Source organism: Babylonia areolata, chromosome 1, assembly GCF_041734735.1.
Source record: "Babylonia areolata isolate BAREFJ2019XMU chromosome 1, ASM4173473v1, whole genome shotgun sequence".
NCBI lineage: Eukaryota > Metazoa > Mollusca > Gastropoda > Neogastropoda > Buccinidae > Babylonia > Babylonia areolata.
In genome coordinates, this window is record NC_134876.1 from 34,444,705 (window position 1) to 34,472,204 (window position 27,500).

The 27,500-nt window shown below is 45.7% G+C and overlaps 1 protein-coding gene across 1 annotated transcript in view; it reads right to left on the minus strand.

Moving 5' to 3' along the window:
* Positions 1 to 15,432, minus strand: part of LOC143282159 (protein NDNF-like) — a 78,944-nt gene extending 63,512 nt beyond the window's left edge. The window contains exon 1 of the mRNA XM_076587710.1: positions 14,551 to 15,432. Coding sequence (XP_076443825.1) covers positions 14,551 to 14,558 — 8 coding nt within the window. The 5' untranslated portion in view covers positions 14,559 to 15,432. The remainder of the gene's footprint in view (positions 1 to 14,550) is intronic.
* Between the last annotated feature and the right edge of the window lie 12,068 nt (positions 15,433 to 27,500).

The window sequence follows — 27,500 nt, forward strand, 5'->3', positions numbered from 1 at the left end:
AGGGGAAAAAAACTTTCAGGAAAGAAAAATGTGACATTTTTAGACACAAGTGAAATAATCAAATAAATGAATAATCTGTACATTCTTCCTTGATTGCTGTGTACATATCAATCATCATGTATAATAAGAGCATTCAGGTAAGAAAAAATAAGGTTGTAGGACACAAGTTAAAAACAGCACTTATCATTTAAAAGGAAAAGCAATCAGGAAAGAAAAATATGACATTTTAAGGTTTCAGTTTCACAGGGAGGCGTCACTGCGTTCGGACAAATCCATATACGCTACACCACATTTGCTGTGCAGATTTTAAGGCACATATGAAATAATAAAATAACTTAATAACCCGCACATCCTTCATTCATTGCCGGATAAACGATAGAAACGGTATTCAAACATCCATTCTAAGTACAGTCTGATTTACAAATTGGACTACTAAAAAGACATCAGGTCTAAACAGCCACGTGCACTTTTGTATTGTATTCAAAAGCGTATCAATAGTCGTCATCCCTTTACCCACACACATACACAGTAAATAAAGCATTGATATGAAGATGTTGACTGCTCTGGAATTGTAATACATCAGGACGAGTTCATAGTTACTAAAGAGTTGAATGCTAAGCACAAATCTTGTGTAAGTTCTCTGAGGTTAGTACAATTAACAGGCCATAACACAACAGTCTAATTCATCCGCTGTTGAATGAATACGAATTTACTTGATGGACGGCTGTTGAGTTACAAGTTTGAATGTAACGAAATCATTGTGCCAAAAAGTGCTTGAGATAATCTGTCATCTCTGAGCAGCCAATATGCGAAGAAAATTACCGGGCAGTGGTTGAAAGATGTTTCTTGTTTTTGATAACAAGAAAGAGTGCGTCTGGCATCTGGGTCTGGAATATGTCAGCACAGTGCCCATCCTTTCTGTCTGTCTGTCTCCCCCCACCTCCTCCCTCCTCCTTCTCTCTCTCTCTGTCCTTCATCATACACACACGCGCGCGCGCACACACACACGTACACATGCACGTACGCACGCGTGCACACACACACACACACACACACACACACACACACACACACACACACACACACACAGGTACTTGGGAGGCTGGGAGGGTTCCTTCTGCAGGAGCAGGAGAATTCCCGCATGGAGTGCTAAAGGCATCGTCTCACAAATAAATAATTACAGGCACAGTTGGAAATGCGTCTGAGACTCATCAGGCTGGCTTTGTTGACGTCACGTGTGGCTGTTTTGTACTCCCAGAGATAAGCTGCTGTCTGGCTCAGGAAACAAAGGGGAGATGAATCATGACACAGGACAGGCACAACTCCTACCTGTTGTGTGTGAGTATTTGCGCGCACAGATATGCACAACCAGACTTATTGTGGTCACTAAAGGAGTATTGAACTTATCGTAAAATAAATAATAAATACTTGGAAAATACCACATTAACTCTCTCTCTCTCTCTCTCTCTCTCTCTCTCTGTGTCTCTCTCTCTCTGTGTCTGTCTGTCGCCATGCTGTTTTTGAAATTCATAAAGAAAAGAAACGTGAAGCGAAAAAACAACAAACAAAACAAAACAAGAACAGTCAAAATCATGTGGTTCGTCCGTCGGAATCGACGAGGACTATCTAGTCATCCTGGGGGTGGGTGGGTTGGGCTCTGTGGGTGCGCAGATGACTGGTCAGGCCAATCCGCGTCCGGAAGGTTCTGACGCAGTGTGGACAGGGGATGGTGGCGGCTGTCGGGGACGTGCTGGCACTGCTTTTCCTGGCCTCTCTGCGTTGCTCTGCTGCAGCGATTCTGTTGGCCTCACAGGATTTGGCGCCTTTGTGGACAGCTGAACGCCACTTTGGTCTGTCCATTGCATTCAGCTCCCATGTGTCGTGGCTGATGTTGAAGGCCTTCAGAGAAGCTTTCAGAGTGTCTTTGAAGCGCTTCTTTTGGCCTCCATGGGAGCGCTTGCCATGTTGGAGTTCGCCGTACAGCAGTTTCTTGGGGAGCCGGGGTCTGGCATGCGAACTACATGGCCTGCCCAGCGCAGCTGGGCCTGCATCAAGGTGGTGTAGATGCTGGGCAAGTTTGCACGAGTGAGCACCTCTGTGTCAGGAATCTTCTCTTGCCACTTTATGCCGAGAAGTTTTCTGAGGCTGGTGGTGTGGAAGTGGTTCAGCTTTTTGGAGTGGCGTTTGTAGACCGTCCATGATTCACATCCATAGAGCAGTGTGGTGAGAACTATGGCCTTGTATACTTTGAGCTTCGTCTCCAGGGTGATGCCTCTCCTGTTCCAAACGTTCATATGGAGTCTGCCGAAGGCAGCGCTGGCTTTGGCGAGTCTGGCATTCACCTCGTCGTCGATGACAACTGTGCGAGAGAGTGTACTGCCCAGGTATGTGAACTTGTCCACCGTATTCAGTCGTTGCTCGTTGATGAAGATGTTTGGATCAACGTAAGGCTTTCCTGGAGCTGGCTGGTACATCACCTCAGTCTTCTTTGTGCTGATTGTGAGGCCAAAGTTGTCACAGGCAGCAGAGAACTTGTCGACGCTGTGTTGCATGTCAGTTTCGGAGGCAGCGTTGAGAGCGCAGTCATCAGCAAACAGGAAGTCGTTGACGATGTCTGTCCTCACCTTGGTTTTTGCGTGAAGCCTCCTGAGGTTGAAGAGTGAGCCATCTGTGTGGTACCTGATGCCAATGCCTACGTCAGCGTCTCTGAAGGCATCTGTCAGCATGGCTGAAAACATGAGACTGAACAGGGTAGGGGCAAGAACACACCCTTGCTTGACTCCGTTGGAGACAGGGAATGGTTCTGAAGTCTCTCCGTTGTCTTGGACTCGGGCCAGCATCCCATCGTGTAGTTGCCATATGATGGTGATGAATTTTCTAGGACATCCGTACTTCGCCATGATTCTCCAAAGGCCATCTCTGCTAACAGTATCGAAGGCCTTGGTCAGATCGACATAGGTGGAGTAAAAGTCGGCGTTCTGTTCCTGACACTTCTCCTGGAGCTGCCTGGCAGCAAACACCATGTCCATAGTCCCGCGTTCTTTCCGGAAGCCACACTGGCTCTCTGGTAGGAGACCTTGCTCAAGGTGCGCTATGAGACGGTTGAGTAGCACTCTAGTCTTGCCTGCGACGGACAGCAGGGATATTCCACGATAGTTGTCACAGGCCTGACGATTTCCTTTGCGCTTGTACAGGTGTATGATGGAAGGGTCTTTGAAGTCCTGTGGAACTGCCTCATGCTGCCAGATGAGCTGGAATAGCTGATGAAGCTTCTCAGTCAGCGCCATACCACCTTTGTAGACCTCAGCTGGAATGGAGTCTGAGCCAGGGGCTTTGCCACTGGATAGCAGACGGATAGCTTTCTGGGTCTCCTCCAAAGTTGGAACGGCATCCAACGACTCACTGACTGGCACCTGGGGGAGTCGGTCGATGGCTTCATCATTGATGGTGGAAGGGCGGTTCAGTACGCTGTCAAAGTGTTCAGCCCATCTCTCAAGGATCCCGTCCTTGTCAGTGATTAGGGTAGAACCATCAGCACTGAGGAGTGGAGCAGATCCGGAGGCCGTTATAGAAGTTCTTCATGTCGTTCCTGTCTGCAAAACCCTGGATCTCATCAGCTTTGTTGCTCAACCAGGAATCCTGCATCTGCCGCAGCTTCAGCTGGATGGTGCTGCGTGCGCTCTTCAGTATGTCTTTCTTTGACTGTGACTTGGGATCTTCAATGTGGGCTCTGTAGGCTTGGCGTTTGTCTTCCAGCAGCTGCTTGATCTCAGTGCAGTTCTCATCAAACCAGTCTTTGTGCTTCCTGGCAGAAGGCCCCAGGCACTCCGTGGCAGTGTTGTACACCGTCTCATGCAGTGCGCCCCATGCTGCCTCCACATTCTGGTTGTCAGCAAAGCTCTGCTTGATGTTGCTTAGCTCCAGCTTGTTGACATTCAGGCGTTTGGGTGCTTTCATGCCCTGAGGCCGTCTCTTGGGCTGGATGCGGAGGTTGAGTTTGGAGACAGTAAGGCGGTGGTCTGTCCAGCACTCAGCGCCGTACATGGCCCTCGTGACTCGTACGTCCTGCCTGTCCCTCTTCCTGACGATGACAGAGTCGATGAGATGCCAGTGCCCAGAGCGAGGATGCATCCATGACGTCCTGTTACGGGAAGGGAGGCAGAAGACGGTGTTTGTGATAAGAAGGTCGTGCTCGGCACATGTCTGGAGAAGTAGTTGACCATTGCTGTTACAGTTGCCAACCCCATGCTTCCCAATCACGCCTTCCCAGGTGGTGCTGTCACAGACATCTCTCGCGTTAAAGTCACCAAGAATGATGAGCTTGTCTGCGTTGGGAACAGTGGTGATGACAGCGTTCAGGTCCTCGTAGAACTTGTCCTTGATCTCATCCGGGTTGGTCATGGTGGGCGCGTAGGCGCTGACAATAGTGGTAAACTTCTTCCCGTTGCATAAAGGGAGTTTCATCGTCATCAGGCGATCGTTCACTCCTTTCGGGGGGCCAGCCAGCTTGCCAACGAGGGTTGTCTTCACTGCAAAGCCAACTCCAGCCTCACGTCTCTCTTCAGGTCCGCGACCACTCCAGAAGAAGGTGTAGCCTGCGCCTCGCTCACAGAGTTCGCCTTCTTCTGCCAGTCTGGTCTCACTTAAGGCAGCGATGTCAATGTTGTACCTGGCTAGTTCACTCGCAATAAGTGCTGTGCGTCTCTGTGGTCTGTCCGAGTCGCCTCTGTCCAGAAGCGTACGCACGTTCCATGTGGCAATGGTCAATGGGGTGCTCCTTGTTTTCTTCTTTCTTTTCTCTGTGTGTCGACCGCTTGAGTAGGGTCCCCGTAAGCCGCGGTATGCTGACTAGGGTGGTGTGGAGCAGGCAATGTTTAGGGCACCTTTTCTAGCCCCTTCCTCATGCCATGGAGGTGAGCAGTGCTGTCCTGAAGAGGGCTGCTCAGTCGCTCAGGGGGCTGCCGATCTCCACCGCTGCTCCAGTCGGTGAAAAACGACCCTATGGCCTGAGCCGCCTGTGTGCAGGTCCGCGGCTACGACTGCCAGTGTACCCACACCTGTCGCTTCGTCGCTCGCCTGTCGCTATAGGGCTTGGGGAAAATGATGGTATGGGATGAAGGATGACTGATGACTTGCGCGATGACTTTGTTTGTAGTGAAGAGGAGTTGCGCACCGTCGACCTCACTCTCTTGTCCGAGACCGTCTGTATCCAGTGGCAAGACGAGGTCAAGACGACTGGAGATGGATGCAGTGGATGACCAGGATGTCCTATGTGCCTCATCCTGCCCTCAGCACTCCACAGTGCTCTGCTGCAACCGCCTTTCTCTCCGTTGAACCATGAAGGTTTCTTCCGCAGAGTCCGCCGGATCCAGTCTTCACATGCTTGGGTAGACAAGCCCTAACTCACCGAGGGTTTGAGACCCGTCGGTTACCCTCACCTAGTTTAGCCAGCCTGTCAAAGCCGTTGCCCGGGGGTTGGGCGCTGCCGCATGCTAGCAGCTTCTAGGACCCATAAGTGAGAGCTGGGTGCCGGTGGGGACCAACAGAGGGCGAACCACTCCCGGAAGAGAGTGACAAGCCCCCCCCCCCCCCCCTCTAGAGGTACTACCCCTCCCCCTAACCCCCAGTCAAAATCATAATGGTAGCTGGAAGGTTATGGACTTTGTCATGCCATTTTTCATTCGGAAGAAGACACTTGGCACTTGGCACATCTTATAAGAGCATTGGCAAGATGACCCGTGCGAAAGAAAGTTGAGGTACGTTTCACGTAATGCAGCCTACCTTTCCTCAATCATTGGAGAGAGACAGACGGACAGACAGGGAGAGAGAGATAGAGGTGCGGATGTTTTGTTCATATGAAGGCCCTTCATGAAGGGTCAGGTTAAAAGTTAAAGACCCAGTAGCTTTTTCCGGCCATCGGAGAAGTGAATTTGTATCCACTTTGTTTAGGCCTCGGCATACATAGGCGTGGCCCTGTCCTCTCCTTGCGACATTATAACCTTCCCCAACCGAAGTCAGGTGACCACTCACACATGGAGTGGAATGAGAAAAATTGGAGTATAGCGCCTTTCCCAAGAACACAATGCCTTGCCAAAACAGTGCCTGGAACCCTGATCATTAGTGAACACTGGATTGGAAGTTCAACGCTAATCAATTTTGCCACGTTTCAAGGTGTACAATGCACAAATGAGCATAACCAGCCGCCGTGGCGAAGTGGTTAGCGTCGCAGACTGACGGCATAGAGGGCGGGGGTTCGATTCCAGCGTAAGTAGGTTTTTCGGCCCACGACCGGTTTCTAACCAGAGTTGAGTGTGCGATTGGCTTAAATGGGAAGACTGGGACCACACAGTCGAGCATAATCCTCTTCACGGATCGCCTGACTCAGTTTGACTCCTCGACTAAAGCTATCATTGTTGTCAGTAGGGGGGCTTAGTAGTGGTGTCCTAAGTACGTTCAATCAGGACAGGAACCACTGAGCACCACCGAAGTGACTCAGCAGCAGTGCAGGGCCTTCTCTAATCTGTGGCCTCCTGACGACCTTACATCGGTATTTCCCTGTAGACTGACGACACTGTGAATGCAACAGACGAACCTGGGTGTGGTTGCGTATGGGGGATACGGAATGAGCAGCGTGGAAGTAATGCCATTGAAACGGAGCAGATGATTGGACAGAAAAAAAAGCAAAAAAAAAAAAAAAAAGCTTGGTATTTTAAGAGAGGGAGAGAGAGAGAGAGATTTTGGATCTGTCAGGCAACAGTGTTTTGTCCTGTTTTTTAAAACCGTCTTTCAAGCGAACGAAATCAATATTTCTACGTCTGGAGGGTTTTAAACCATTGTTGTAATGTGATTAAAAGATGATTACCCAGCATGTGGAATTACAACAACAACAACAAAATAAAAATAAAAAACCGCAAGAACCATCCGTGAGTTTAGGACGTAACATATGAATCACTGACTGATTAACGGTTGTCGAGGATGAGCAGAAATTTTCTAAACATTTTCAAACTGCAGTAATAGACATACATTTGAACAGTGTACTGGAATACTAAGAAACATGTGAATGGGAAAAAGCGACGAATGGAGACAACGATCTGGCACGAACTTAAAATGCAACATAACATCAACAATGTAATGGAGATAATTATGGGATGTTCGACAAGGGGCTGGAGACAGGAGGGGGGGGTGTGGTGGGGGTGGGGGTGATAACTGCCAGTTGGACAGTTGGCTCTTCCGTTAGCAAATCAGCCCTGCGGGCAGCGTGGCTGATCTCTACGTGTCAGTTCCTCAGCAGTAAAAAAAGATATGTGTTCGGCTTGGCTCTTTAAAGCAAATGAAACATGATTAATGAATATAAAACAAACATTCCAGTGATCTGAAGCGCATATTTCTTGTCACATTACGAGAAAGCGTAGCCGTTCCTCTCTTACAATTTGTGAGAGAAAGTGGGAAGTCCCCTTTATTTTTAATTGAAAACGTGTCCTTTGTCATCGGGGTTGGTTTCTTGTCTTTTTCTAAACACATCTTAGAGAAAAATGAGAGAGAGAGAGAGAAAGGAGAAGAGAAAGAGGGGGACGATGACAACGACGATCATGATAATGACACTGAAACTAACATCTATTTATTGTATTTCATATGAGACGGACCATAGCAGTACATCAACCTCAAATTCAACATTCGTAATCAATTGCAAACAATCAAATTAAAACAGTGTGTATAACTCAAATCTCTCTCTCTCTCTCTCTCTCTCTCTCTCTCTCTCTCTCTCTCTATATATATATATATATATATATATATATATACACCAAGATTTGACCCAAACCTTTCCTGAGAGATTTTGGGAATAATGCATATTGGATATATTGAAATCATTCAACTTTCTACATAAATGTGACAGACAAGGGTGTTTCACAATGTTGTGCCCTCGCGTACGGACCGTGGAAACGGGACCAAATGAAATGTTGATGTTTGTTGTGATTAAACCTTTTTTGTCACATTCGACTGTTCCCTCGTTTCACAGTTGTTCATCTATTTGTGTTAGCATCCTTTAGCATGCAACGTTGCACTAAAAATACCATCTGAGTTTCAGAGAAGACACCCAGAACATGACAATATTATTTCAAAAACTAAGTCAAATAATGAAAACAAATCCACCAGCCAACCAAACAAAGACAAAGGAAACACACACACATACACGCGCGCGCGCACGCACGCACGCACGCACGCACGCACAATTTCTGAAGACGATGCTGTGCCATCACCGTCAACCACTCAACGTCTTCAATAACGTCACCATCATTATCACGATCGTCATTTTCCGGCGTCTCCGCGTTCCCCTCTTTCTCCGTCTTTTTTTTTTTTTTTTTTTTTTTTTAGATTTGTGTTGGAAAAAGACAAGAAACCAAGAAAGCGTGGGAGGGCAACCACCACACTTTCTCACCATCTCACGCTTTCTCGTAAAGTGCCCACCCCAAACCCACCCCTCACCCCCCATGATTTCTCTCAAAGTGGGATTGCGAGAAAATGAAGAGTAACACCCTCTACGCCGCCGTCACAATTTTTCTCTTTATTCCTCTCTCCACAGCTTCTTCGCTCACAACATAACCCCTCTCTCACTCGCCTTTCTGTCTGTCTGATCTCTCTCTCTCTCTCTCTCTCTCTCTCTCTCTCTGTCTCTCTCTCTCTTTTTAATTTTTTTTTTATTTTATTCTTCTCTAACCATGAAACAGGGATGTATGTGCTTTCGTTGTGTTTTCACCTATTGCTCTTCTTTTGATTCTTTAGCTTTAGTGCCTATTTAGGGCGAGGGCTGTAGGTATTTTTTAAGCATATTACTTGCTTATCTATTACCCTCGATGATAAAGACTTTGTCTTGTGTTGTGTTGCGTTGTCTTGTCTTGTCTTGTCACACCTACACTTTGTACCGACAGGCTGGGAGTCTTGGAGAGACGAAGAGGCAATCAGTTCCGTCACCAGCTCTTTCTGGATCATTTGGGTGAGCATACACGCAAAAACAGTGAAGCGAAACAATTTGATTCCCCCATCCCCATCCACTCCAACACACCCATAACACAACACAACACACACACACACACACACACACACACACACAACCCAGCTGCACTGTCTGTGTGTCTTCTCGATGTGTGCAAACCCATCCAACAGACGGCTAAATTTAGCCCCGGTCCGCCACTCGGTATTAGAGTTAACGACGAGAAGTCAAGTTAATAGGTCGACAGTGTGCTTCCCGCTGGAGCCACGTTGTTCTCTGCACTTGAGCACCTCGTCTCCCCGTACCTCGGAGCCTGTCTTCCTCCCTCCCTCCCACACACTGTGTGTGTGTGTGTGTGTGTGTGCGTGTGTGAAAGAAAGAAAGAGCGTACGTACGTGCATGTGTGTGTGTGAGTGTACCTGCGGGTCTGTGTGAGTGTGTGAGAAAGAAAGAGAGCGTGAGTGCGTGTGTGTGTGAGAGAGAGAGAGAGAGAGGAGGGGGTGTGGGGAGTGGAGAAAGGGGGAGAGAGCGCGTGCGTACATAGGTGTGCGCATGTGTTTGCGAAAGAAAGAGTGAGTGCGAACGTGCAAACGAATGTGTGTATGTATGTGTATGCGTCAGTACGCGCGCGCGCGCGCGCGCGTGTGTGTGTGTGTGTATACAAGAACTGAAGACAATGTGAATATGCATTTGTGTGTGTGTGTGTGTGTGTGTGTGTCATTGCGTGTGCTTATGTCAGTGTATATATGTTGCAGAGAGACAGTACGTATGTGCATGCGCGCGCCTGTGTGTGCGTGCATGCTTACATGCATGTATGTTAGTGATGCTCTCTGGCATTAGGACTGTAGCTGCTGAAACGCAAAAATCGTGGAGACGAGTTAGTGGTTGTGCTGTATGACAACATGAATTTAATTTTATTATTATCGATTTAACCATGGGTCTCACCTATTCCTTTGTAGTGGCATGTATATTACATTAATTAACTTACTTGTGTAAACAAAAAGGTGACTCAGTGTAATCTCCCGGTCTGGTTTGTTTACCTATCGGAGTGATTTTTCTACAAAACATTGATAGAAACAAATTTGTTGCTGCCGTGGATTCTAGGCTATGCACGATCATCGGTTTATCGTGTCCTCTGAAAGACGAGCATCCATGCCACTGACTGGAAACCTGTGAGGGACTCGAACCGCATACCATGGTTCTTCTCGACCGTCAGACATGAGAATGCTGTTCATCATGTCGTCATTCTGCTGAGCACTTTAATGATTATTACATTAATCACAATGCTAACACTTGTCCGATTGAATATTTTTCCCTCTTCCTTCCACTAAATTCCGAGTACGGGCCCTCCCCCACCCAGTGCATCCTCCCCCTTAGGAATGAATGATTGAATAAATGAACAAACTTGATTCATACAGGGCGCGTAAATAGTTCCACACTTCGGATGCGTGTTCACAGCGCTACCCACAGACAAACACACGAGTTGGAAACATCAAGAAACAATCATATGCCTGCACACACACACACACACACACACACACACACACACACACACACACACACACACACACACACACACACACTCGCACACACACTCACACACACACACACACACACACACACACACACACACACACACACACACACACACACACACACACACACACACACACAGGTTATCACTCACGTGCAAACGTAAAGTGACCTAAAGCAGCTGCAAAAAAAGAAAAGTTGTTTTGATTCAATTCTGTCAAAAAATCCACTTTCAAAAGGGGAGAGATAACAAGTAGAAAGAACGGATGACATTGTGCTGTGCACTGACGTGTTTGTTGTATGCACTCACTCGCATTTCAAAATAAATTCCGTATGCGAGCACTGATGCGCGTGCGTGCGTTGCGTGCGTGTGTGTGTTTGTGTGTGCCTACGAGCGCTTGTGTGCCTCTGCGTATAATTATGTGTATGAGTGCCTCTGTTTGTCTGTGTCTGTGTTTGTGCTCGTGTGTGTGGGTGTTTGTCAGTGTGTATGTGTGTGCGTTTAGGAGAGCTGGGGTCAGACATCTGCAAAAACAGTATGTCTGTATGACACGGTCCAACTCTGTCTCTCTCTCTCTCTCTCTCTCTCTCCCTCCTTTATCTCTCTTTGTACGCGCTCGCGCTTGAATGCGTGCAACTGCTTTTGTGTGGTTGTGTGCATGTGTGTGCGTGACACGATTGGATTTGATGGAACAGGATCATGATAGTCTCATAGTGTCTGCCAGGTTATTCCAGCCACAGTTAAAAGCCATCTCGGAGCCAACTTGAGAGAACGATCAAGTCGAAACTCAACGTGTGTATTGTACAGATAACAGGTTGTACGATCGTCAGATGTAGCTCTTCTGTTTTGTATTGTATTGTATTTCTCTTTTTGTCACAACATATTTCTCTGTGTGAAATTCGGGCTGCTCTCCCCAGGGAGAGCGCGTCGCTTCACTTCAGCGCCACCCTTTTTATTTTGTATTTTCTCCTGCATGCAGTTTACTTGGGTTTTTTTCCCTTTGAAGTAGATTTTTCTACATAATTTTACCAGGAACAACCCTTTTGTTGTATTTTGTATTTATTTGTATTTATATTTCTTTTTATTACAACAGACTTCTCTGTGTGAAATTCGGGCTGCTCTCCCCAGGGAGAGTGCGTCGCTACACTACAGCGCCACCCTTTTTTTTTTTTTTTTTTTTCCTGCGTGCAGTTTTATTTGTTTTTCCTATCGAAGTGGATTTTTCTACAGAATTTTGCCAGAAACAACCCTTTTGTTGCCGCGGGTTCTTTTACGTGCGCTAAGTACATGCTGCACACGGGACCTCTGTTTATCGTCTCATCCGAATGACTAGCGTCCAGACCACCACTCAAGGTCTAGTGGAGGGGGGAAAATATCGGCGGCTGAGCCGTGATCCGAACCAGCGCGCTCTGATTCTCTCGCTTCCTAGGCGGACGCGTTACCTCTAGGCCATCACTCCACATGAATGCTTTTGAATGTTTTCTCCTCTTGGTTGGGCCAGGAAAAGTTCGTTTTCATCTTTTCGACGTTTTTGGAACGGTTGAAATGGAAGGGGTGCCTGAGGGTAAATGCGAACGGACAAGTCTAATTGCGAATGATGTGTTCTGGCTACATGTAGACAATTAAAACAGAAGCAGGTCTTGAACTCATACATAACAAATTATTGGAACATCGCACCAGAATGTTGTATGATTGGTTTTGATCACACATGCACACACATACACACAAACACACATTTAAACACACATAGCCCTAACACCATACACAAACACACCCTCCTGAGAGTGCTCAGTATCTGTGCAGCATTGTTCGCAAATATACTCACATCAAAGTATGGTCTAATTGCAAACCACGCTATTTTGGAGATTCCTGTGAAAACCGACGTACTGACCTGTCACCAACATACTTTCATAAATTTTCCAATAGAAATACGCATTCAACATATCCAGTCAAATCAGCTGTTTCAAACTGTGTCAAAGTTCAAATACTACTTCCATTGATTTCAGGAATTTGAGAGCTCGTTTGTGAACGTGGTCGGCAGCGGTGCGCGAAGAGACTGAAAGAACGCGGAAATAACTGATGTTTGACCAGTTCTTGGAAATGGATATTCATTAAGGTGTCAGTACGAGGTCGAAGCAGACGTTAAATTGTGAAATGTGTGTGGAGAGAACGCTTCGAAGACGGGGGTACACAAACCGTTTGAAATTACACGCTGTTCGCAATTAGGCCACATACCCTATTTACACTCGGATACAATCGGACAGCAAACAGAAACTACTGTATCGGTTAGTTGTTCGACATTAATAGTATCTTTTAAAATCATCTACATCTTCCTGCGTTGTTCGAAATAATTTGTCGATACACTCAGAATCAGTCAGCTGCTCTAAACTTCGTTACTCATCCTGATCTGCGACGGTATTCGTGTCAGTAGCTCATCCTCATCTGCGGTATTCGTGTCTTAGAAACCCTGTGAAATAACCTTGGTTTCAAGCCGCCTCATTACATATCTTGATACACTAAGCGCGCCAAAAATCACAGTTCTTCACTCAAAGTGGAAGGACATAAAATTGAGTGCACAAACACACACTCACGCACACGTTGAATAAGGCATTGTCATATGTACTGGCACTTATACACATGCACACACACACACACACATACACACATGCACACGCACGTGCGCGCGCACACACACACATACGCGTGCGCGCGCCTTACTTCACAGTCATTCATTGAAAATGGGAAAATGTAACATCGAATGCACAGACGCACTCAAGCACCGGCACACACACACACACACACACACACACACACGAGACACGAACAGGCGTTCAAAATGTTAAAAATAGAATACAAATACCAGTTATCTCTCCCACGCACATTGTCGATAACATTTTTTAATGTCCAAGCACTCTGTTACCCATAGAAATACCACGACTATCAACACATTCAAAATAAGAAATGCAGTAAACTGCCTCACTATATGAATTATACCAATTTCGCATCTATGGGTAGGGCGGGTATTTTAGACACGAACATAGCATTTAACCTGATATTCTCTCCTCTTCGTGCACACACACACACGCACACACACACACACCGTTACTACTACTACTACTACTGTAACAGCATAGTAGTTTCAAGGTGCGCGTGCACGCGCGCGCGAGAGAGAGAGTGTATGCGTGCTTAGAGAGCAAGGGGCATTTCACAAAGTTGAGCAATGCCTGAGATCATATAGACGAACATGCACTGAAGAGCTGTGGCAGTCTCGGAGACCAGAACGTTTGAAATAAAAGTGTTTTTTGCTATTTTCTGGCTCTTGCCTCAAGCCTTTCGTTTGGTTAATAAAAAAAATACTCAGTTAAAAAAGACTGATGGGTTGGGAGTGGGGGTGGGGAGCTGGGAGAGTCAGTCACTGTAATATACAGTATAATGCAGTCGATAGTCAGCTAACAAGTAGATGTCGGTGCTTACAGTTTATATATATATATATATATATATATATACATACATATATATATATACATACACACACATATATATATATATATGTCTTCCCTTTTCATTAGATTTTTTTAACTCTCTGAAGAAGACTAAAACGATGACAGTATTCTTATCACCCCCTCCCCTCAATATTTGGTGATGGGTTGGCCAAGCATCTGATGGGTCCATTTGATGAGGCTGCCACCTCCCACGTCTCCAGTGTACTCTGGCATTTTGACCTAACAGATGCCATGGCATTGTGATATAACAGATGTGGTGTTGCGTACATGGGTTTTCCGGTCGACCTTAATTACGTCTTCTTTGGTGACACCAGTGGTATTGCGTACACAGGTTTTTCGACTGTAGTGACATCTTCTCAGGGACACTGGTAATATTGCGTGCATGGGTTTTCCGACGGTTGTGACATCTTCTCGATGACCCTATGGGTATCTGACTGCAATGATGTCTCTTTGGGGACATTAATGGTGTAACGTCTACGGATTCTCCAGCACACGATGATTCATTCTGGAGAACACTGACTCACCTGCTCATGTGTTCCTCAGCGCGAAGGGTTGTGACGAGAAGGGAGAGAGGCGAGAGTGGCAAGGCGACGAGCGGCAGAGGTTGAGGAGAGGGGTGAGAGCAGTACGAGGTCCCCTCACAGCGAGGTCCTCACACATGCCGGGAGGGACAGGCGGCCACCTCTTCACTGTCTGGGGACAACACGGCAGCTGGCTAGCACTCCGACCGACTGACGACGCCTGGCGCCCACACTTCATCCGGCATCGGCACAGCGCGCTCGTCCACAGCACTCCTCACCAGTCCAACGACCACGGTGGAGTGCAAATCCCATTGGGGGGATTTGGAGTTCTTTGTCACAGCTGTCAAAACTCCCCCTTCTGATGCGCGAAGCACATACGTAATTCAATGGTGATATGTTCCTTGAGACAATATGTATCCCAGTTAAGTAAAAACCACACACTGTCGATCACATGACAACGTTTACAGAGTTTGCTTTCGAAGACAAAAACTAGAAAAACATGGGTTGTTATAAGCACATCCCTGCATAATTTCTTCTGACACACGACAACCGCTGAAAGTTTGAGAAGACATGAAGAAGTGAAATACGTCCATACGGCATATCCCGTACCACCACCAATTCAATTCCATGCATGTCTGCAATCATCCATCGCTCTAAACCACTTAAGTTGCACAACATGAGAACCACACGAAACGACGGTGCCCACAGTAGCGGACAGTAGTTGCTGGCACTGACATGCGACAACAGTAACAATGGCTATTCGCAACGAAGATTTGACACGCGGCAACAGTGCTGGACCCGCACGTGGTTCCAGCGTCACGGCAGCAGTTGCAGTGGCAACAACACCACACACTCCGGTAGTGGTTGCTTGTGCCCGCCTCTCGGGGCTTCTGCTATTCAAGTCGCTCTCCCAGATCTGTCAGCCACCCAACCTTCCCTCCTCCACCTCCCTCTATCCTCCGTTCCTCCCTTCTTCTTCCACTTCACTTCGTTTTCAAGTCAGTGCAGGCATTGTGCCGCCCTCCGTGCGTACGTTCGTTGGTACGTCCCTTGCTTGCGGCTGACTAAGTGAGAGGCAGTCTGTGTGATAGGTACGGAGCGGCAGCTAGCTTCCAGTCCGTTTTCTTTTTTACAGGTTGATTGGTGGTAGGTACACTGGAAGTCTGCTAGAAGACATAATAACAATAACGGTGTCGTCATTGGCACAAGTGGGGGACGGAAGGGGGTTAGGGGGTGGGAGGTGAGAGAAAATCAAGGGGGAAAAAACGAGGAAAAGAAAGGCTTGAAAGGCAGTGCGTTGTCATACTTTCTTTTTCTTTGAACCTAACAACTACTACATGCATACAGTAAACGAACAGCCGCGCAAGCTCTCTGCCTGTCAGTCTCTCTCTCTCTCTCTCTCTCTCTCTCTCTCTCTCTCTCTCTCAGGCCATCTCTCTCTCCCCCACCTCACTAACTCCCACATCTCTCCCACCCTCCCATTACCTCCCAACCCCATCTACCCTTCAGTCTCCGATCTTTCTCCTTTACAACTAAAACAACCGAGAGAAGTTTCCAAAGAGCGCCGAGAGAGAAAGAAGAAACCAAATTCTCGGGGGATAACAGAAAATTTACGCACATGCAAAGGCAATAGCGCCAGTACTTTAAAGAAGAACAGAAGGAAGCGGATCTGACAAGGAAAGGGGAACCTATTGCCCGTAACGGGGCGCTCTGCCGATGTCTCGGCAGCAACACGAGGAGAAAGAAGAGAAAATATAAACATGGTTCTTCCATCATTGTCTTCGCGCAGTGTATGCCAGCAACGCCGCCTCGGCGAATGAATCCAGGTCTTATTTCATCGTAAGTTTCCCCCGGTTTTTCTTTCCTTCCTCTACTACCCCCGTCTTCTTTCTTTTCTTCCTTCCTTCTTTCCTGCCTGCCCTCGTGCAGAAGGAGGCGGGGGTGATTTACATAGACCGGCGGCAATTATGTGCGTCTGGTTTCGTTGCTTTTTTCAGTTTTATTCTATATATTTATGTTATGCGAACGTTCAGCTTCCAACTGAGCATCTGCCTCTGTCTGCCTATCTGTACTCATGTCTGTCTGTCTGTCATAGCGTCTCTCTCTCTGTCTCTCTCTCTCTCTCTCTCTCTCTCTCTCTCTCTCTCTCTCTCTCTCTCTCAGTGTATATTTCCTCTCTCTCCCTCGCTCACAATCTGTTTCTTTCCGGCTGTCTGTCTGTAGTATATGATTATCTCTCTCACTCTGTGTGAAGGTGGGTGTGGGTGGGTGTGGGTGTGTTACAATGAATACAGAAATACTATGGATAAAAGCAATGCTCTTCTCTTTCAACTGCCTTAATATGTTTAAGTTTAAAGGCGGTGACCGAACCAACTAAGCGTGTGGATTGATCCATATACGCTACACGTCACATGATTGCAGATATGGATATTCTATCCGAAAACTACATTCCAACAGTTTTCCCAATAGTTCCCAGATGGAGGCCTCCGCTTGAGTTTTTTCCCCATACTTTGAGAACCGATGTTTACTTGTAATTTCACAAAATGACACAAATATCAACCCACATCTCCACTGAGTTACTCGGTTTTGTACACTTTTAACGAAGAACAAATGCACTTATCATAATTATGAATCTGGTGTATAGGAAACGTAAATTTTAGAATTTGTACAGGCGTCTATAGTATTGTTTGTCACTTGTTTTATTAACGTCTGCAGCATTGACTTTGATGTCCATTGTTTTACGTCTCTACTGTAAAAAAAAGTACAAGCATGTAGTATAATGTGTGTGCTGTAAAAATTCACAAGCGTCTGATATAACACAAGCGTGTAGTATAATTTCTGAACTATAAACATCACAAGCGTCTAGTGTAACATAAGCGCTGTAAACATTACAAGCGTCTAGCGTATCGCCGATATCGTAACGGTCTGCGCTTTTACAGGCGTCGAATATAACGTCTGCACTCTAAACTTCACAAGCTGTACAATAACCATTACAAGTATTCCCCAATTTCTCAAATCGCTATCAGTGAGACATTCCACGGATACCTTTGATATTTTCTTGACACATAACTTACCAGGACTTCTTTGATCTGTGACAGGATTTTACTACACTGTCAAGTTATTCACTTTGAGACTTAAAGGCCGTCTTGAGAAATGTCCTTAACGTATGTGATCTCAGTCTTTTTGTCGGTCTGTTTGCGTGCTTCTCTCTCTCTCTCTCTCTCTCTCTCTCTCTCTCTCTCTCTCTCTATTGATTTCTTTCTGTCTCTTCAGCCCAACTTCTCGGCGTTACGATCTTTGTGAATAGGCGACCTACAGTGGTATATCATTGCAGACATGTATTTAAAAAAATAAATAAATAAATAAATAAATAAATAAAATCCAATGCGTTCTGAGAGACACAGAGAGAGGTGGGAGAAATCCGTTTATTCATCATATCGAGTTCAGCAAGGGAGAGTCGGTTTGTCGGGTGATGTTTGTTGCAAAACGGGAACAGACCAAGTGCAACGATCGCGCGCGCCTGAAATGCGACGATTTCGAGCACGCGCTCGCACAAGTGTGTGTGTGTGTGTGTGTGTGTGTGTGTGTGGTTGCATTGTTCGCATGGTGTGTGAGTGCGTCACGGCAGCGGCAGTAGCACGAGGCAAAGGATTAGGAGGTGCAGTAGCATCGGCAGTAGAAGTAGTAACAGCTACAATGGTAGTGGTGCAAGGAATGCAAACACACTGTAATAGTGATAGTAATGATAAAGTGATACTATGCTTGGTTAGAAATGTGAAAGCCTGTCAATAGAAGTGTAAAACGTATAATGCATCTTACTCCAATACACTTGCCACTCAAGCCTTCCCCCCTAACCCCCATATATTCTTGAATAAGAAGAACAGACGTATTGTCATTCACGGGAATATTTACATTCTTATGTGAAATAGCCCATTCGGTGTCAGCATCAGAACATGACCGCAATTTCATCGTATTATCACCATCATCCCCATTGCTTTCAGCATCGTCTTTGTCATCATCGTCACGTCGGTTTCCCGAAACTGGTGATGAAACAAAACACTTTTTAAAAGCTGCTATCTCATAAGACGGAATCTCTGCGCTTTCAGCTCAAATACATTTAACTACTAGACACACAATCTCCCTCTCTCCCTCTCTCTATCTCTGGCGCTCTATCGTCTTCGCGCCGTTAACAACTTTGCTTGTGCGTTTCGGCTGCTGCGGTTCTTCTACACCTTTAAAAACAGATGATGCTGTACTCTCTCTCTCTCTCTCTCTCTCTCTCTCTCTCTACTTCCGTACCAGGATAAGTGAATGCAAAACGTATGGACGTTTGCTGTTCGTATTCATAGACATACTGTGCATTTTCAATTTTCCTCCGTATGACAGACTGTATTTTGTTCAGTTTCATTCTGGTGGTTGGTTTTACTGGCAATTTTGTAACAAGGCCTTCGGGGTGTTCACACCGAAACCCACGAAAGGTTGAATCTGTCGACATAAGCCACGCATAGGGTGTACTTGATTACGTTCAGTGTGTCCCTTGTGAGCACTATCTTTCAGTGTCACTTCTCAGTGTACATTTAATCAATCACTTTAATGTATGAAAACAATGTGTGTAGAAATCTGTATTTAGGCTTGTCAAAGTGTAAAAAATAACAATAAAAGCTATTTCAAAGAAAAATTATTTCAAAGAATGATAGAAGTAAGTCGCGGCGTTTAAGCCAACGCGAAAAATCACTCGCACGATCTGTAGCGAGCAAGGGTTGGATGAAAGTGTGTAGAAGGGAAGGAAGTGCGTCGCAAAATCACCACCACATTCAAATTTGTTACCACACTGGTAATTTCAATCTTGACGAAGTTATTCGCCACATATGTAGCAGAAGAATGCGCACTGGTATTGTGCTCAGTCGGGAAGGGATCTTATAAAAACCAGTGTACATACTTCGATTTAAAAAAAAAAAAGTTTTTAAGTCAGCTAGTATTCATAGTTTCTTGTCTTTCCATTGCCCGGTTTCCTGTTGGTGTTGTGGGCGCTATCTCTTTTGTGAGTGTTTCTGACCTGAGTTTCTTTAAAGATCGTTTAGGTTTTTGACCTTTCCTTGAACTTCAGACCAGTATTGGTTTTCATATAAAGCTTGACATTCTTCCATTAAAAAGCAAGAACAAAATCATTGAAAACAGGGTCTGAGTGCCCAAGAAACACGTTTGTATTAAATGGATACTCGCTGTCCATGGGCTTGGAAATCCCAGGCCCCCAAGGAATTCCGAGCTATCGGAATTCAAAGTAGCCACCACATACCTCTTAGCAAGGACCCTCCAGAGATTTGTTCTGCAACCAGCCAATTTGTTAGCGCTCAAGTGGTCATTTAGAGGAGAGACAGGAGCATTGGTGGCGGTGGGGTGGGGGCTGGGGACTGGTGTGCGTGTGGGCGAGTGAAAGGCGGAGCGGCCAGTAGCGGCAGCAGGGGGTCGCAGGGGACACCGGTGTGGAATAGCAACCCTAAACACGGCCTGCCAGAAAGGCAAAGGTCCAGGGAAAAGGACCCTACTGTGTCCACTGACAGCCAGGCAAAACTTCGTCGGGGCAATGTCTCTCATACCAAGACAAGACAAGGCAAAATCTTCATTAACGAGGGTAATAGATAAGCATGGTTGTTGCTGCGGGTTTTTTGTTTGTTTGTTGTTTTTTTCACATCCAGCTCTCGCCCGAAAGAGTGACAAAGGCGCAAGAAGTAAATTGTGAACATAATACCACTGGCATCCAGTGTTATTCAGTGGTACAGACTTTTTATACAAGTTTGCGGTGTTCTGTTTATCTATCTGTTGTTCTTTCTTTTAAGAACTGGATTTATTAACAACAGATTTAAAATCCACAAACAGCTTCTGCAGTAAGACTGTACATTTTGACGTAGAAAACCAATTTATCATTATTAGAAACCACTTAATTGAATGAATCATTACATTTTGATGTGGAAAACCAATTTATCACATCGGAAACCACTTAATTGGATGGATAGTATATATGATATTCAACACACACACACACACACACACACAAGCTTGCGCGCGCGCGCGTGCTCACACACACACACACACACACACACACACACACACACACACACACACACACACACATACGAAGGCACGCGTACTGTAAGGATGTCAGGAATAGTATCGGAAACTGTTTTCTTTCGTTTTAATTTTGTATCTCACCTTGGCTTTGGGGGGTTCGTAACACTAAAATCATAATTTGTATAGATAAACTACAAATTAACAACCAACTTTAAAAATGTATCAGGAAATGGTACAGTGAAATTGTTCTAACAAACAGCAGAAAGGCCAGTACAATTTTTTTTCTGATTTTCTTCAGTGAAATATATGAATATGATAAGAATTATGTTTACCACAGTGGAAATTATATATGTTCTTTTCTTGATATACAGTTTGGTAATAGATGGTAGATCTGAATCGAAACGACAAGGAATTATTCAAACAAGTTCTATTAAGATGCAAACATACTTCGAGCTTTAGAAGTATAGTACAATTTCTATTATTTTCAATCTTTAGAATTAGAAGATATACAGTCGCTCATTTTACTGTCTAACCCCAGGTATGGTTGGGGAACGATAAATTTTATTACAATCAGAAAAGACTGTTTCATTTCCTGATTCCTAGTCCAATAATTCCATGCCAGATTTAGCAAGTTTTAGTAGGGGTGGGCGTACAGTTTGGGCTGGACACCGGTCTATGACTCATCGAATCGTTCACAGCGGCGAGGACAAGACAACATGGAATTCCAGAGGCCATCTCCTGGTGCCATGCTCACAGCTACTTGATGGCTGCGGCGACCGGCTGACCGGCGAGGCAAGGGGCTCTCCATTCCCCCAGTCATTGCCCTCAATTGACGCTGCTGAAAAGTGGGGGGTTCGTCGTCGATTTCTCTCAAAACACAACTACGGGTTGTTGGTCTGGGAGCGATCAATTGGGAAGAGAGGTTATGAGAGAGAGAGGGAGAGAGAGGGAGTGTGTGTGTACGCGTTTGTGTGTGTGTGTGTGTGTTCTGAAGAGTGGGTAGAGAAAGGAGGTAGTGAGGTAAAGGGTGGCGGTGGAATTCCCGGATGTCCCGCCTTCAAGATTTCCTCGAGACTGTTTGATTATGGCTTTCGAGTTGAAGCTGATATTGCTGGCTTGACGTCAGCGTGTGCGTGTGTGTGTGTTTGTGTGTGTGTGTGTGTCTGTCTGTCTGTCTGTGTGTTAATGTGTGTGAGTGTGTGTGTGTGTGGGTGCGCGCGCGCATGCGAGCGTGTGCGCACTGATCAATATACACTATACCACATCTGCTTAAGGAAAAGCAAATGTCTTGGCAACGCACAGACACAACGTGTCGGTCAATGAGGCCTTAAGATCCAATCAGATTATAGAAATATAACTGTCACAACAAGTAAAACAGGAGTTACCATGTCAACCTTAAGGCAACGTTTAATTGCATCTCTGTACGCTATCTGCCCATCTCTCTGTATGTATGTATGTATGTGTATACATACATAAACCCACATACATATGTGTATATATGTATATATTAATAAAGATACATATACACGCGCGCGTTCACACACACACGCACACACAGACACACACACACACACACACACACAACCACAGACATAAGCACGCGCTTCGCGCGCGCGCACACACACACATACACACACACACACTCACGCCCCTCAGCATAGCCAAGCCACAGGCTGATATGTGACTATTTTTCCTTCCTTCACCCTTGAGTAACGAGACAAAAGAAAGTGGAGGCTACAACAACAACAACAGCAAGAAAAATTACCGCAAAATAATCTTAATTACATTTTACGCACGCCGGGTGCATCGTTTATCTGGACACCGTACAGAAGCAACGACGAAAAATTAGCCATTTCGGGCGGATAGGTTTCATGCCAGCGAACAAATAAACCGCCAGAATGAAGAAGAAATGAACGCCGTGTGACCTGTGGGGTCGTAACTGTCGGCCCCGATGTCTGTCATGGCGCGGGCAAACAATGATAAACCTTAGGTGCGCTTTTCTTCTTTGTTATCGTTTTCCCCACAGCGGGAGACAGAGAGAAACAGAGCTCAGATTTCTATCTTTGAGAACAGAACGCATTGCAATAACGTTATGGCCGACTTGATTTTCCAAGTCGCATAGCCAAACAAACATGACAGAAACGGAGCGGGAGAGTTTCCGTTTGTGCACACTCTCCTATTTTTGTAGGTTACAGGTTGTGCGTGCCAGTGTTCTGGTTTCAAATGCGGCTGTAAAAGAGGTGTGAGGGGTGGGGTGTATCAAGCACGAATACGGTGACGTACCATACAAGCTCAGGATTGAACCTGTATTGATATTGGCATTGAAAACTATTGTGTCCGGGTAACACTGTCATACCTCCCGGGCAGCAGAAGAAAACGTGATGGCTTTTATCGGTTTCAGAAACACTGCTTCAATGCCAATTATATGCATTTGGGAACAGATATCTGAGCTCTGAATCTGAGCTCCCAATCTGAGCTCTGTTTTTCTCTCTCTCCCGCTGTGTCAGGCTTCTTCAAGTTGTAGTCAACTGTGAATACGCTTCTTGGAGTTGCAGTGGCGCCGTGGCCTGTTGTATGTGACTGTGAAGTCCATTCCAAAAGAAACAGTTTCTGTCGCTGTCGTTTATCTGAAAACACATAAGTTATCAGAGTTGTGTTTTTGCGTCTCTTTACCGCCATAATCTGGTGACTCTCCTTATATTCCTATGTGGGTTTGTTTTTTTTTTCGTCTGGAGAGGTCGTAAACAATTTTATCCCAATGTTCAGTTTCAAGCCAAGTATCCCATTTTTGATGTACGAGACCAAGTAAGTTACACATGAGCAGTCCGAGCTTGATGAAATACTTGGCAGCTCATCGTACGAAAAGCTGTATAATCATACTGTCGATGCGCCCACACTGTAGTACATTTGGCTTGTTGAGTCCAGGAAGAAGCAGCTTTTCCGACCTCTGCATCCAGGTGACGTTGCTGAAGATAAAGCTAGTGGAAAGTCCTGTTCGTAGTTGTCATTGACAGTAGCTTGATGTGAACTGTGTATAGATTGAGGGCCTGTTGTGACAAGGAGGTGAAGATAGCGAGTTCGAATCGCGCAAAGATGGAAATTTGTTCAGCCCCTATCATCTGCTAGACTTCAAATAGTTGTCAGGGTGCTAGTCTTTTATTTATTAAGATGATTCGATTTTTTTTAATGTGTGCGTGTCTTTAATACTACTGAGAAGGAAAAACAAATTGGTTGATAGAAAACCGACAGCCGCCAGTCTTCTCTTGAGATAATTATGCATCACGTGCATTGTCGGACACACGATTTCTTCCCGTGAAAGGAACCCGGGGATAAAACAAACTGTTTAACCTGAAACCTGTTTAGATGAATGTACTCTAACGTTATTAGCCAAGACAATAAACGGATGATCCCTTATCCGCGCAGTAGCTCCAGGTACTTGGGTTCTGTTTCCGGTTCTGAGGAAGCTTGTGGTGTTATATGGATGATGCTTCGCGCGCGCGCGCGCGCGCGCGCGTGTGTGTGTGTGTAAGATGTTGCGAACTTCATTAATGACCTGTCCAAGGACGATCTGAAAATAAACACAGATAGTAAAGAATTAAAAATTCTAAAAATGATGGAAATTTGCCAGTCCGTCGCCAGACAACTTAATGATAATTCAAACCGAATGTTAGTGACTTGCAGTTCCAAAAAATACTTCAAGTCTGAACGATTGCTCACCGAATAGTCAAGGGCGTTTTCATTCTTCATGCCAATTTGAGGATGTGGCGGCGAAAGCCGTGTGTACCCATACCTAAGTTCACGGAAGAAAACGTTTGTTTGCAATTTTAGACAGACCGAGTGCAGTGGTGTCATCTGCCCATATCGCATCAAAAAGGACATGCACAAACTAAAATCTTTCTGTTAACGCGTAGAACAGGCTTTTGTGAATGTGTGTCGAGACTCGGCTGCTAAACCCCCTCCTCTTGCGTTTGTTGTTTTTTTTCTGCGACTGCTTTCCTCTTGCCTTCACTCACATCGTGGTTGGCAGTGGGGCACGTCGGGAAGCCAAAATACCTCACCACCTAACAGACGGCTTCAACGAGCGTCATCTATTTACTTGGATTCCACACGTTGGAAGCGGTTTGTTTTCCCACCACACACAGACACACACAGACAGCTTAGGCCGCAGTATAAACGATACCGCTTCAGCCAGACAGGAAGATATCATTACGGTGATTGGATGGGACTGGAACGCTACGACACAGAGGATGAAGGAAAGGTTAAGGGGGTTGCGGGCGGTGGGGGTGCTAAAGGGTGGAGGAGCGAGGGGAAGGGTGCAGAGCGAATGGGTGAAGGGAAATGGTGGAAGACATAAACGCGGAGAGAGACGACGTTATGATGAGAGAGAGAGAGAGACCATCGAGGGGCTAAAGGTTTGCTCTCTCTGTGAATGTGTGTGTAAATGTATGTTGTGTGTGTTTGTGTCAGTGTGTATGCGTTTGTATGTGAGTGCGTACATGGATGGGACAAGCAGAAGACAGTCCAGCTGATATGCAAGCTACAAAAGACCTGAAAAAAACAAAAGAGCGGAAGGAAAACCCCGAAAACCTCAACACAATCATTTCACTCACTGTGCCAAAACATTGTCGGGAACGGCCAGAGGACAGAAGTGATGGTGCTACTCATAGAAGAAAACAGTAAAGAAGAGGATATCATCATATGCACAGATGGCTTAGTCACCAAAGACAAACCGGTCGGGGATTCGCTGCGAAACAAAACGGAAAAACAGAGAAGAGAATGCTGCCTACAAAGTCACAACCTCCAGCCTGACAATGGAAGCTGAAGTTGTGAGACATGCTCTCCAGTGGCTGTCATCTATTCATACGCCTGGAAATCAACATGTCATCATTCTGACTGGCTCAATAAACCTCCTACAAAAATTGAAAGTGGAATGGGGAGCCCAGCGTGGCATGAGGCAATGCGCAACATTTAGATTCAAAAGCTTACATGGTTATACTGCCCAGGACATGCGGTGTTAAGGGAAATGAGCAAGATTGCAGGCTTGCTCGTAGCGCAACAACGAGCGGTCTTTATCTGGGAAAGTCGGAAATGTAAGAGTATCTCAAACACCAGGCACAAGGCCATCACACTATTGATCGCCTCACAGAAATAAAGACAAGGAGAGGGAGCGGCCACAAGTCTAGCATGAAAGGTAGAGCACGATGCTCTGCAAATCAAACGAATATTGGCATCATTTCCAAACCAACGTTGCACAAATTTCTTCAAAACGGAACACAGTCACTCCGGGCTTTCCCAAACACATTAGACTGAGCAACACGCTAAACGCCACAAGGCATTAGACAGTTCTTTTTCCCACCCCACTTGGGCAGATCGGTGGCAGTGTGTGTGTGTGTGTGTGGTATATGGACTTGTTCGAACGCAGTGACGCCCACTTGAGTAACTGAACTTAACTCTACTGCTTCAGCTCCTGCACCTCATCTTTCTTCCTCTCCTTGTTCTTCTGCTTCTTCTTCCACACTGTGTTGTAGTTGTTTCCAGACCTTTTGCAGTGACATGGTGAAAAGAAGTTTTTAGCTTATCACTTTACCCTTTAGAAAACATTCCAATTTGAGTCCGCGTTCGACCTTTCTTCTATTCCCGTTTCTCACCCTTTCTTTATTTCTCTGTCTGTCTGTCTGTCTCTCACTCACCCTCAATGACACACACACACACACACACACACACACACACACACACAGCAAGCAAGCAAGCACACGTATATATATATATATATATATATATATATATATATTATTTATTTATTTCCTCGATCAGTTTTGTGCACACTAATTCGTGCACGGACAGAGATGGACTGACAGACAGACAGAGAGACAGACAGAGAGACGGACAGTCTAGCAGAATAAAATCTCATTTGGGTGAGGTCCATAGCAGGTTGTGCTCTCTGCTCAGCGGGGGTCCAAGAGAAGGAGAGAGAAGAGATCAACGATGAATGACCCTTGGGAGGTCGGGAGATTCCCAGGACAATTTCTGGACACACACACACACACACACACACACACACACACACACACACACAGAGAGAGAGAGGGAGAGAGAGAGAGGGTGGAAGCTATATATACTGAGATCTGACACGGTCTCAAGGGTGACCAAGGGCTGACGGACCTCGCCCAATTTGAGGGGGCCATCCCGTAATCCCTTCGGCTGTCCAGTCACTGTGCAGGGATCAATGGAAAGTCATTGCAAGTTACAACGTTGTCTGTTCTGAAACGATAAAACTGTATCACGTCAGTGGGTGGTGATAGTGAAAGGTGCTATTAATCAAATTTGTCCATAGTATTGGTTTGAAGAAGTTCTTTATGGGTGGTTACAGTTCTGTTCAACGGTGAACATGGTTTGTTGCTGTGCTGTGGTCTGTTTATTCTTTTTTCCCCGCCCCTTACCCTACACACGCGTGCGCACAGAGAAAACAGAGAAGGCAGTGAAGGAAGAAATAGGGGGAAAGACAATACGGGGAAAGCGAAAGTGTAAAGAATCTTCAGTTTGTTATTGCTGCTGCTGTTTCTGTTGGTTTGTTTTTTCTGGAGTTGTCTCTCCGGGAGAGACTGAAAGAAGGCGACAGAGAGAGAAATAAGCGGGAAAGGACAGTTTGAGGAAAGGAAGGGTGAAAATGCGCGTTATAGTTGCTGCTGTTTCTGTCACTGCTCACATTTCAGTATTTGCATGGATATTGTACATGGTTACGTGTTAGAAAGCCTGAGATACAGGTGAGGCCGAACGGGCAAAGAAGAAGAGGAAGACAAAAAACATCATTAAAAAAAACCCAAATAAACAAACAAAAACAACAACAAAAAACCCCAAAACAAACAAACAACGCCCCGCCCCCC